Source organism: Elephas maximus, chromosome 8 (genome assembly GCF_024166365.1).
Source record: "Elephas maximus indicus isolate mEleMax1 chromosome 8, mEleMax1 primary haplotype, whole genome shotgun sequence".
Taxonomy (NCBI): domain Eukaryota; kingdom Metazoa; phylum Chordata; class Mammalia; order Proboscidea; family Elephantidae; genus Elephas; species Elephas maximus.
The window spans coordinates 73,094,624-73,107,466 of NC_064826.1; the positions used below are offsets into that span (position 1 = coordinate 73,094,624).

The 12,843-nt window shown below is 41.7% G+C and overlaps 1 protein-coding gene across 6 annotated transcripts in view; it reads left to right on the forward strand.

Annotated features, from left to right (window-relative positions):
- The window catches only part of LOC126081717 (uncharacterized), a 60,093-nt gene that overhangs the window by 18,418 nt on the left and 28,832 nt on the right, over window positions 1-12,843 (forward strand). Inside the window, exons 3-5 of one of the 6 annotated variants that reach the window (XM_049893750.1) lie at window positions 9,986-10,043; window positions 10,901-11,193; window positions 12,310-12,388. The exons of 3 other annotated variants lie outside the window; for them this stretch is intronic. In XM_049893750.1, coding sequence (XP_049749707.1) covers window positions 9,986-10,024 — 39 coding nt within the window. In that variant the 3' untranslated portion in view covers window positions 10,025-10,043; window positions 10,901-11,193; window positions 12,310-12,388. Of the gene's footprint in view, window positions 1-1,561; window positions 1,613-7,424; window positions 7,455-9,985; window positions 10,044-10,900; window positions 11,194-12,309; window positions 12,389-12,843 lie in introns of those variants that run through there. 2 more of the 6 variants (XM_049893754.1, XM_049893751.1) reach the window with 2 other exon arrangements.

Below are 12,843 nucleotides of genomic sequence, written 5' to 3' on the forward strand. Positions count from 1 at the left end.
TCTAAAAGCTTTAAATAAAATGTTGTAGCGGGTGGTAAAGCTACATGATATATATGGTTTTGTTTATATGATTTACATTATCATATACTTTCTAAATCACAAAGCATTTAAACCATGTAACTGTAACTTGTAATATATAATTTGTTAAATTTTAAAACTATAGGAGGAATATTTGATAATATTTGAGCAGCAGTGTTATTTAGGAAATGAGTTGTTGGATTTATAGAACAATCTAATAAATATTAGTGAATTTACTTTTTGTCCTTGCTAGTCCCAAACAGCCATCCTAATTCAATGTGAAGTGAGCTAGATATTTCATTTTGATATGTCCAAGGAGGCTGCTCAAGTGAGCTAGTTTGATCATTGGTGGCTTTGAAGCTCTAATGTCCTGTCACAGGTGGTTAGACCTGTTTACTAGGTATGTGAGCCCAGGGGTCCATTTACTTTTCTTATGTGAATTTAGCTCAGGTGTCCAGGTAGCCAGTCACTAAGTGTGTGGTGCAGGCTCTCACCTACAGTTCTAGATGAGCAAGGGTGATTGGTGTAGGCACGGGTGTCTGGCTGCAGTAGGGGGTTACACGCTGAGCAAGACTGGGCTGACAACTGCCCCTGAGTGTCTGTGAGGAAAGAGTGTCCCCATTCCCTAGAGTGCATAGGTGGGTGCGTTTTGCAGCCAGACTATGGGCACGCGATGCTGTTGGCTGTGAGGACTGGGAGGCACCGCTTATTCTTGGACCTCTGTCATGGGTGGCTAGGTGGTGTGGGTGGAGCCGCCAGTTCTCAGGTCCTTGATGTGGGTAGATGAGGACCCTGCTTAATAGGCAGAGTGGTGTCAAATGTCACGAAGCTGTTTCTCCACCATATAGGTGAAACAGTTGAAGTTAGACTTCAGGTATATACTCTGTTGTACTGCATAATGAGGGTCTACGCTGTTGAAACGGGCCCACACAGGTCTATGAGGGGGGTGAAAGGCATTCAAAGTCTGTGGACCCCTTATGCCTGTGCATAGGCAAAGGAGCTGTTTCTGCCAGCTTTGGGGAGCTGGCAGATTATTTTTTCCTGCTTGTTAATTTGTTCCCCCTCCAAGGCTGGGAGAATGGCTCAAGGCACCTGACAGATCCTACTTCTGGCCCAGAGGATGCTGCAATCTCTGAAACCAGCTCAGACCCAGTGCAGAGCTGGAAGGGGGCAGGTAAAGGGGAAGAGGTTTTTCCCAAAGGGGTGTTTTTTGATCCTCGTGGTAGATTAGATGCATGTACTTACCTTTTGTCGATTGAGCACTGATTTTCACTGATTCCGGAGGTGTGAGTAGGTTAGACTCTGCCAACTGGTCTCTCCCGACGTGGAAAACGCATCCCAAATTCCACTGCTTGCCTCACCACTGGTGCTAGCTGATCCCGGCCTGCAGGGTGCCGCTTCCTGCTGGATCAGGTCTGGCATCTCCTCGCTGCTTCTGAACCATCTCTCCCTCCCCCTGCCACTAAGTCCAATTTCTTAACTTTGCCTTTGATGTTCAGGGCTGCTAGATTGTCATATATAACCGATTCACTTGTTTTTTCAGGCCTTTGTTGTAAGAGGGACCACAGGAGGTACCTGACTACTCCACCATCTTGGCCCATCTCCGGTTAGATATTTTAGAAGATACAAACTCATTTTTAAAAACAGTTTTATTGAGATGTAATTTGCATAGCATAAAATTTACCAGTTTTTCAGTGTATATATAATTCAATGGAAACCCTGGTGGCATAGTGGTTAAGTGCTACGCCTGCTAACCAAGAGGCTGGCAGTTCAAATCCACCAGGCATTCCTTGGAAACTCTATGGGGGCAGTTCTACTCTGTCCTATAGGGTCGCTATGAGTCGGAATCCACTCGACTGCAGTGAGTTTGGTTTTTTTTTTTTTTTTGGTTTATATAATTCAATGAATTTTAGTATATTTACAGGGTGGTACAAACATTACCACGATCTGATTTTAGAACATTTCCATCACTCTAAAGAGAAAACTCAACCCAACTTACATTCACTCCTCAGTCCAGTCTTCAGCCACAGGCAACAACTAATCTATTTTCTGTCTCTAAAAAAAAAAAAATATATATATATATATATGCCTTTTGAAATTTCATTGAAAAGGGATCATAGATATGTATTTGTCTTAGGCTCTAGAGCAAAACCAGTGATGTGTGTGTGTGTGTGTTTACATTTACTTTTCATATATATATGTGTGTGTGTGTATATATATATATATAGCAACCCTATAGGAAAGAGTAGAACTGCTGCATAGGGTTTCCAAGGAGTGGCTGGTGGATTCGAATTGCCAACCTTTTTGGTTAGCAGCCACGGCTCACTGTAACTCTCAGCCACTGCACCACCAGGGCTACATATATAAATATAGAGAGATTTATTTCAAGGAACTGGTTCAAGCAGTTGTGGGAGTTGGAGATTCCCAAAATCTGCAGGTCATGTCCAGGAACTGGAGGTCAGAGAATGACAAGTCAGATGCAGGAATGAGAGCAAGTGAGCTTTGTCAGAATGTCCTCATATATTGGATAGAGGCCATACCCCCAGTGAAACTCCCTTTACATCAGATCACAAAATGAAGGATAATTACATAATACTGAGAATCATGGCCTAGCCAAATTGACACATAACATTAACCATCACAGTCCATCCCTTTTTCAACTTGGCACCTGTACACATGTCCTTAAAACATATATAATCTCTAAATAAATAAAATTATAAAGTCATACTTGCACCCAACATGATACAACTAACATGCATACAACCAAAAACGCATGAGCCCTGTTTATATCTTATATTTTATAAGTAATGGAATAAGGGAAGAAAGAAAACAAAAATATTTGGGGTGTTTGTGTATATATATATAAAACAAATATAGCCCTCGTTTCTGCAGTTGCTCACATGGTTGTAACTGGTATTTAGAACTACTTCTTCCACTACTCATTCTGTATTCCCTTTACCCTCAGCAAGCACCTCAGCTGGTTATGGTTCTTTGTCTGGTGGGGTGACCCAAACTTTCATTCCCAAAGAGTCTGTGCCATTAGTAGTCAAGTCAGACTTGGGTTGCTGTAGTTTTCCATTGACTTTAATTTAATCACAGGGCATGGTAGTACTACGAGATGTCCTAAAGATCTCCTGTATTTCTGACATACTCTTCTTTAGCTCCATTATATAATATAAATCTGATTTCCCCTTGGTAATCAGGATCAATCATACCACCCAATATGGTAACTCCTTTCTTTGTTGATCCAGAGGCCTGAGGAGCCCAAGTGGTCGGGTGGCATTCTTAACTTCCAGTTCAGTGGAAACAGTGTTGTGTCTCCAGTTGGGAACAGTCCTCCCTTTAGAGCTAAGACTTGTAGACCCACAAAGCATAAGGGTTGGAGAGACAGGAAGCACAATTTTTGTGAGTGGGTCACTAGGGATAATAGTGAGTGGTGCCACTAACATTTCCACCCCTTGATTTCTGGGCCTGTAGCACCACATATTGGTTGCTGGTTTAGAGCATATACAGCATATACAGCCTGCTGGAGAACATTGCCCCAACCCTACAAAGTATTACCACCTAGCTGGTGCCGTAATTGTATCTTTAGAAGGCCATCCCATTATTCTATCAAGCCAGCTGCTTCAGGATGATGGGGAACATAGTAAGACCAGTGAATTCCATGAGCATGGGCCCATTGCTGCACTTCATTTGCTGTGAAGTGAGTCCTTTGATCCAAGGGCTATGCTCTGTGGGATACCATGATGGTAGATAAGGCATTCTATAAGTCCATGGATGGTAGCTTTGGCAGAAGCATTGCGTGTAAGGAAAACAAATCCATATCCAAAGTAAGTATCTCTCCCAGTAAGAACAAAACACCGTATTTTCCATGATGGAAGTGATCCAATGTAACCAACCAGCCACCAGGTTGCTGGTTGGTTGTCTGAGGAATGGTGCCATGTGGGAGACCCACCATTGGTCTTTGCTGCTGGCAGATTGGACACTCAGCAGTGACTAGCCAACATGGTCTTGATAAGTGGAAGTCCATGTTACTGAGCCCATGAATAACCTCCATTTCTGCCACCATGGCCACTTTGTTCACGAGCCCATTGGACAGTGACAGGAGTGGTTGGGGAAAGAGGATGACTGGTTTCCACTGATGGCATTATCCTGTCCACTTGATTGTTAAAATTCTCCTCTGCTGAGGTCATCCTTTGGTGAGCATTCACGTGAGATACAAATATCTTCACTGCTTTGGCCCATTCAGAGAGGTCTATCCACATACCTCTTGTCCCTATCTCACCAGTTTTCAATAATATTCCTTCCAAGTCCCTGACCATCCAGCCAAACAATTGGCTACAGCCCAATAATAAGTATACAGTTGCACATCTGGCTTTTCTCCTTCACAAACAAAGTGAACAACCAGGTGCACTGCTTGAAGTTCTGTCCATTGGGAGGATTTCCCTTCACCACTATCTTTCAGGGAGGTCCCAGAAAAGGACTGCAGTGGTGCTTCTGACTACTTTCTAGTGGTGCCTGTGCATCGCACAGAACCATCTATAAACCAGGCACAAGTTTTCCTTAGTCAACTGTTCATAAGGAACTCCCCATGAGGCCACAGGTACAGACTGGGAGAGGAATGGTGGATGTAACAGAAGTGGAGACCAGAGGCATTTGGGCCACTTCCTCATGCAGCTGACTTGTGCCTTCAGGGCCCACTTGAGCTCCATCTCATATATACCACTTCTATTAGTGATGGAGTGTTGCTGTGAATGTCTGACTTTATGACTCTGTGGGTCAGATAACACTCAGTTCATGATGGGAAGCTCAGGCCACATGGTGACTTGGTGGTCCATGATTAAGTATTCAGTCTCTACTAAGACCCAGTAATAAGCCAAAAACTTTTTCTTAAAAGGAGAACAGTTATCTGCAGAGGATGATAGGGCTTTGCTCCAAAGTCCTAAGGGTCTTCTCTGTGATTCACCAATAGAACCTGGCAAGACTCCAAACAGCATCTCTATCTGCCACTGCCACTTCAAGCAGCAAGGGATCAGCTGGATCATATGGCCCAAGTGGCAGAATAGCTTGCATGGCAGGCTGAACCTGTTTCACAATCTTCTGTTGTTCTGGGTCCCACTCAAAACTAGCAGCATTTCAAGGCACTTGATAAATAAGCCAGAGTAGTACACACAAAGGAAGAATATGTTGCCTCCAAAATCCAAAGAGGTCCACCAGACATTGTGCCCCCTTTTTAGTTGTAGGAGGGGCCAGATGCAGCCACTTATCCTTCATTTCCGATGGAATATCTTGACATGCCCCACACCACTGGACCCCTAGAAATTTCACTGAGGTGGAAGGAGCCTGAATTTTTGTCAAATTAAATTCCCTTCCTCCAGCACATAAGTGTCTTACCAATAAGTCTAGATTCATTGATACTTCTTCCTTACTGGGTCCATTCACCATACAGTCATCAATTTAATGGACCAGTGTGATGTTTTATGGAAGGAAAAGGTGATCAATGTCCCTGCAGACTAAATTATGACATAGGGTTGGAGAGTTGATATACCTCTGAGGCAGGACAGTGAAGGTGTATTGCTGATATTGCCAGCTGAAGTCAAACTGCTTCTGGTGTTCCTTTGAAACCAGAATTAAGAAAAATGTATTGGCCAGATAAGTAGCTGCCTGCCAGGTACCAACAGTTGTATTAATTTGCTCAAGCAATGAAAACACATATAGAAAAGCAGCTGCAATTGGCATCACTACCTTGTTAAGTTTACAATAATCCATTCTCATTCTCTAAGATCCACCTGTTTTTTGCATAGGTCAAATAGGCAAGTTGAATGGGGATGTGTTGGGAATTACCACCCTTCCACCCTTCAAGTCCTTGATGGTGGCAGTGATCACTCCAAGAACATGGTATTGCCTTTGGTTTACTATTTTTCCTAGGTAAGGTCAGTTCTAATGGCTTCCACTTGGCCTTTCCTGCTGTAATAGCCCTTACTCTACTTGTCAGGGATCCAATATGGGGGTTCTGCCAGTTACTGAGTATGCCTATTCCAATTATGCATTCTGGAACTGGGGAACACATTACAAGATGGATTTGGGGACCCACTAGACCCACTGTGAGATGGACCTGAACTAAGATTCCATAGTAATCTGACCTCTGTATATCCCAACTCTGTCTGGTGGGCCCCAGTGACATACTAAGTCTCCTGGAATTAGTATCAGTTTGGGGCCAGTGTCCAGCAATCCCCAAAAGTCTGATTATTTCCTTTTCCCTAATGAACAGTTGCTCTCATAACAGGCATTTCCCCTTTGGAGAAGGCTGGGAGAAAGATTAATGGTATAAATTTTTGGCAGTGTAGTGGAGTCCTTCCTCAAGGGGACCTGGCCTTCATTCAAAGGGCTGTGGGTCTCTAAACTGGCTCAAGTCTTGGGATTAATTGAATGGCTGTGACACTCTATACTGGTGACTTGAGTTAGACTGCCATTCACTTGATCTAGAATTCTTCCACTTGCGTAGATCAAGTAAATCTTTAGGAGCTTTCTGATCTATTTCACTCCTACAGAAGCCGTGACTAAGTAGCCAGTGCCTAACTCCATACAAGTCAGACTATTCTGACTACTTCTTTGACTCTGCTGTGCACTATGGTAACCACACTCACCTTGTCTTTGGTGGTGAAGTGCCGCCACTTGGCCCCTACCACTCAGGGGTCCAATCAGCCCTATTGTAATTTGTTGTTGTTGCTAGGTGCTGTCAAGTCGGTTCCAGCTCAGTGATCCTATGCACAACAGAACAAAACACTGCCCGGTCCTGCGCCATTCTTACAATCGTTGTCATGCTTGAGCCCATTGTTGCAGCCACTGTGTCATTCCACCTCGTTGAGGGTCTCCCTCTTTTCCACTGACCCTGTACTTTACCAAGCATGATGTCCTCCTCCAGGGACTGATCCTTCCTGACAACACATCCAAAGTATGTAAGACGCAGTCTCACCATCCTTGCTTCCAAGGAGCATCCTGGTTGCACTTCTTCCATGGCAGATTTGTTCATTCTTTTGGCAGTCCATGGTATATTCAATATTCTTTGCCAACACCACAATTCAAAGGCATTAATTCTTCTTCGGTCTTCCTTATTCATCGTCCAGCTTTCACACACATATGATACGATTAAAAATACCATGGCTTCAGTTAGGCACACCTTAGTCTTCAAGGTGACATCTTTGCTTTTCAACACTTTAAAGAGGTCCTTTGCTGCAGATTTGCCCAATGCAATGTGTCTTTTGATTTATTGACTGCTGCTTCCATGGGTGTTGATTGTGGATCCAAGTAAAGTGAAATCCTTGACAACTTCAATCTGTTCTCTGTTTATCATGATGTTGCTTATTGGTCCAGTTGTGAGGATTTTTGTTTTCTTTATGTTGCAGTGCAATCCATACTGAAGGCTGTGGTCTTTGATCTTCACCAGTAAGTGCTTCAAGTCCTCTTCACTTTCAGCAAGGAAGGTTGTGTCATCTGCATAACAGGTTTTTAATGAGTCTTCCTCCAATCCCAATGTCCCATTCTTCTTCATATAGTCCAGCTTCTTGTATTATTTGCTCAACATACAGATTGAATAGGTATGGTGAAAGGATACAGCCCTGATGCACACTTTTCCTCACTTTAAACCACTCAGTATCCCCTTATTCTGTCCGAACAGCTGCCTCTTGATCTAAGTGTCTTAATTCACTTAGGGCAGTTCCCAGTGTCAAATTTGGCTTACATAAAATAGCAATTACAGCAGTCTTCAAGGGTGCTTGACTCCCTTCACAAATTTGTTCCTTAGCATTGTGGTGAAAGTTGTGTCCTCTGGGCAGTACATGGGTGGGTCTGTAGGTCCAACCTGATAAATCCACTCTAACATGCCAATTTCCCTAAGCCTTTTGATACCCTCTTCTACAGCATATCAAGGCAATTCTGGCATTTCAACTTGACTTATTGTAAGCCACCACTTAATCCATGCTTCAGTGAACCAACCAAATAAACTACTGGATCCTTTCCTGACCTCTCCAACTGAAACTTTGAATGAAGAATCTGTGCTTAGTGGGTCCATATCAATAAACTCAGAGTGATCCAACAGTATGTTCCTTGCACCATTATCCCACACCCTTAATAGCCATTTCCACACACATTCCCCAGGTTTCTGTATATATGAGAAAAAATCAAGCAATTATTTTGGAGTGTAGTGAACCTCATCCTGGGTTATACTTTGTACTTTTCCTCTTGAGGCTCACTGGAACTTAAGTCTAGTTATATGTCTAGAAGCAAAAATAGGTAGTGGGGAGTGGGTTCTGGGGACATTCAGCAATGTCTTGTAAGGCATCTGTCTCAGGTGATGCTCCTGTCAATGCCCCAAATGCCATCCCAGGGCATATCTCAGACAAAGGCTCTTCAGACACAGCTGGGTTAATCTCATTAGATGGGGGTGAAAGGAATAATGGTTTTACTGGGGGGTTGCTTAGCAGACAAAGACAGTAATCTCTCCATATGGGAATAGGTGTTCTGGTTCTGTTGGCAGGAGTGACTCAATGGAATTTAAGGCTGTCCCCAGCTTCCTGATTATCTGCCTGTATGTCCCCACCCCAAGTTTCAGGATTCCATTTGTTGCCAATCAATGCCCTCACTCTAACTTCAGACACCATTAGAACTTGGGAATTCAATTGGTGTTGTAATTCAGCCACTCTTAAGATAAGACTCTCAGTTTGGTTTTTGGAAATATTGGCTCTGGTACCACAAGAAATAAGGCTTCTTTCAGGGGACAAATGGCCACTTTTAGGCCTTTTATGCAGCGCTTGTGCTGTGACTCAGAATCCCTGAGCTCATCTCTTTCTCTTGCCACCTTGTTTAGCAAAGCAGGACCAACCAACTAGCCTCTTGATACTTCTCAGTCTGACAAAATGGTAGAAGAGTATCAAATATACAGTCACCCAGAGCCTTGTTTCTCACAAATATTTGATCCAATGGTGGTGACATTTTACTTTTTTCTACTGTCACCTCACATCATGTATTAGCAGTGTCCTCTTCCCTACTGGAATGAGAGTTATCAGTCTAATTAGGTCTAGCCAGACTTGAGAACCAATTCAGAAAACTTATTCCTTAGATTTTGTTCCTCTAGAACCATTCTCAGTACCAAATGTCTTAGGCTGGGTTCTCTAGAGGAGCAAAACATGTGAAACAAACAAACAAAACTCATTTCCATGGAGTAGATTCTGACTCATAGCAACCCTATGGGACAGAGTAGAACTGTCCCATAGAGTTTCCAAGGAGTGGCTGGTGAATTCGAACTGCCAACCTTTTGGTTAGTAGCTGAGCTCTTTACCGCTGCACCTCCAGCACTCCAAAACCAGTGAAGCATATATAGATACATACATAAAAATTTATTTCAAGGAAATGGCTCACACAATTGTGGATGCTGGCAAGTCCCAAATCTACGGGTTAGGCATCAGGCTGAAGGCTTTTCCTGATTCACATGGTTGCAGAGGCTGATGAACCCAAAATCAGCAGGTCAGGCGGAAGGCTGCTGGCTCACAGGGGTGTGGGAGCTGGCAAATCCCAAAATCTGCAGGTAAGGCAGCAGGCTGACATCTCAAGAACTGGAGGTCAGGGGATGACAAGTTGCATGCAGGATGGAGAGCTAGTGAACTTTGCCAGAAAGTCCATATATATTGGATGCAGGCCATATCCCCCAAGGAAACTACCCTTACATGAGATCACAAAATGGAGGATAATTACATAATATGAGAATCATGGCCTGGCCAAGTTGACATGTAACATTAACCATCACAGTATTCTTTTGTGACTGGCTTATTTTATTCTTTGAGGTTATTCATGATATAGCTGTATTAGTCATTTATTTCTTTTTATTGCCAAATAAGATTCCAGTGTATCATTATATCACATTTTGTTTATCCACTCATCAGTTGATGGGAATTTTGTTTTGTTTTTTCAGTTTTTGGCCAATGTGAATAACGCTGTTATGAACATTTGAGTCTTCAGTTTTTGTGTGGGTATGTGTGTTCATTACCCTTGGGTAGATATCTAAGTGTGAAGTTGGTGGACCATATGTTGTTATGTTTAGCTTTAAGAAACTTCCATACTATTTTCCAAACAAACTTGTTTTAAGAGGAAAAAGAAATTGGATTATCATATGTGTGTTCTCAACTTGCATTTATTTTCCTCCAAAATAAAAATCTCTTATCAAAAACGGTTTGATCATAAAATTAGGTCTCTTGTTTTCTTCTGCGATTTAATTTTGAATCCTTCTTGGCAAAAATGTTATAATACCTTTAGCTATGATGTAAAAACAACAGTAACACTGTTTGCCTGAAAAATTTCAATGCATTTCACTTGGTACTTAATGCAATAAAGCTAAGTAAAATCTCTTAAAATTTGGTGTTCATATAAAATTGGAATGACAAATTTTGAAGATATTCTCAAGGCCTCTAAAATGTTCTCAAACTATCATAACTATTACACATAAAAATATACAGTTTCTGGAATTCTCTACCTTTTTTTCCCCATAATTCTTGCCTATTAGCAAACTCATCAGGCCTAAAATACAGTTTAGACTATTAAAAGAAAAGTTGAAGGCTTTAGTGTGCTTAAGTAAATTCTAGATTTTCTGATATTTTAAGTATCAAGAAATTAAGTTCTGTATATGTGTGTAAATTATCATGATACAGAAAAGAGGACCAAACATTATTGGATTAAACTGACATTGATTAAAAGTTTGGGATCTGACATTTCTAAAAGGTGGATGACTTTGGGCAAGTTACCTGAGAGCTCATGAAATTGAATTCTTGATTTGCAAAGTGCCACACTCATCCCTGTGATCGCCTAAAGTTTTGAATGTGTTACTCTGCAGCTAGTTGGCCAAGGGATCCCTACCTGACCCACAGGAAGAAAAGATGCATGGCAGTTCTGCCACATGGGAGAGACGCTGATTCTCTGAATCCATCATGTCCTCATCTTTGGAGAATTTGAATTCTTGACACGGGAAGGTAACCACCAGAATTCTACTGCTGTGAGAGAAACCACATTAGGCTGAAGGAGGCATCATACTCAAAGAATGATGTGAGACAGTTTGTGCAGTGGCTAAGGCCATGCACAATGGAAGAACACCTTGTTTTGAAAACTGGCTTGCCACTTCCCATCTAGGTAACTCTAAGCAAGATACTTTACCTTTGTTTTTCTATCTGTGAAATTGAGTTCATAAAGCAGTGTTTGCCTAATAAAGTTATTGTGTGGGTAAAATAAAACAATACATATGAAACTTTAGCATACATGGCTTATAGAACGTGCTCAACAAATGACTGAGGTTTTTGTTATTGTATTGTTATTTCTCATGTAGCCTGTCAATGCAACTTCATTATCTCAGCATAACTTTTCTCTGCAGTCTGAAGTAGACTAAATTATCGGGAAATTTAGAGATTGCCTATGGCAGTAATCTTTCTCTCTATCCTATTTTTCTGGTTAACTTCCATTCATTCCTTACAATTTAACTAATAAACCACCTCTAGCAAACGTCTTTGTTTTTGAGGGCATAGCCCTGCTTCCATCATATGTTTCCATGACCCCCTACTTTGTTCTTAAGAGCCGAGGCTCTAGACATTGATGCCTGGATTTAAATGTGACATTAAGCATGTTAGTTAAACTATCTGGAAAATATAAATGATACAGTAGTGTCTATTTTTTTTTTTATTATTATTGTTGGGATAGGAACCCTGGTAGAAAAATGTTTAAGCACTCAGCTCCTCACCAAAAGAGATTCAAACCCACCTGCCACTCCACAGGAGAAATATGTGGCAGTCTGCTTCTGTAAAGAACAGTCTTGGAAACCTTATGAGGCAGCTCTGCTCTGTCCTATAAGGACTCTATGAGTTGGAATTGACTCCACGGCAAGGGGTAATTATTGGGATGGTATGAAAATTAAATTATAAATATATTTGTATATATACCCATACATGTATTTATTTATATATATTTAGCATTAAAAAAAAACAAAACATTGCTGTCAACTCATTCTGACTCATAGTGACCCTATAGGACAGAGTAGAGCTGCCCTAATAGGGTTTCCAAGGAGCGGGTGGTAGATTTGAACTGCCGCCCTTTTGATTAGCAGTCGTAGTCCTTAACCACCATACCACCAGGGCTCCAATATGTAGCATAATGCCTGTCAAGTGCTCAATAATTGACTGAAAAATTTTTTTATATTATTTGTACATAAATTGCAAACACAGTAATTGAAATATTCTATTCAATTGTTTGTGACAGAGTGAATATACTAATTAGAATATGAGATCTAAGTGGGCAGGAAACTGCCTTAGTCATCACTTAGCCCTGGAACACCAAAGAAGAATTGATGCATTTGAATTATGGTGTTGGTGAAGAATATTAAATATACCATGGACTGCCAGAAGAATGAACAAATCTGTCTTGGAAAAAGTACAGCCGGAATGTTCCTTATAAGGGAGGATGGTGAAACATCTCACATACTTTGGACATGTTATCAGGAGGGGCCAGTCCCTGGACAAGACATCATACTCGGTAAAACAGAGGGTCAGTGAAAAAGAGGATGGCTGTCAACAAGATAAACTGACATAGTAGCTGCAACAATGGGCTCAAACACAGCAAAGATTGTGAGGATGGTGCAGGACCAAGCAGTATTTCGTTCTGTGGTACATATGGTCATTATGAGTCGAAACCAACTCAATTGGGACCTAACAACAAGAGCATTCCCCAATTGTGCTAGAACCATTCTGCAATATGGGTGCTATGTAGCTTTTGCCGTAGGCTCAACAAACTTTT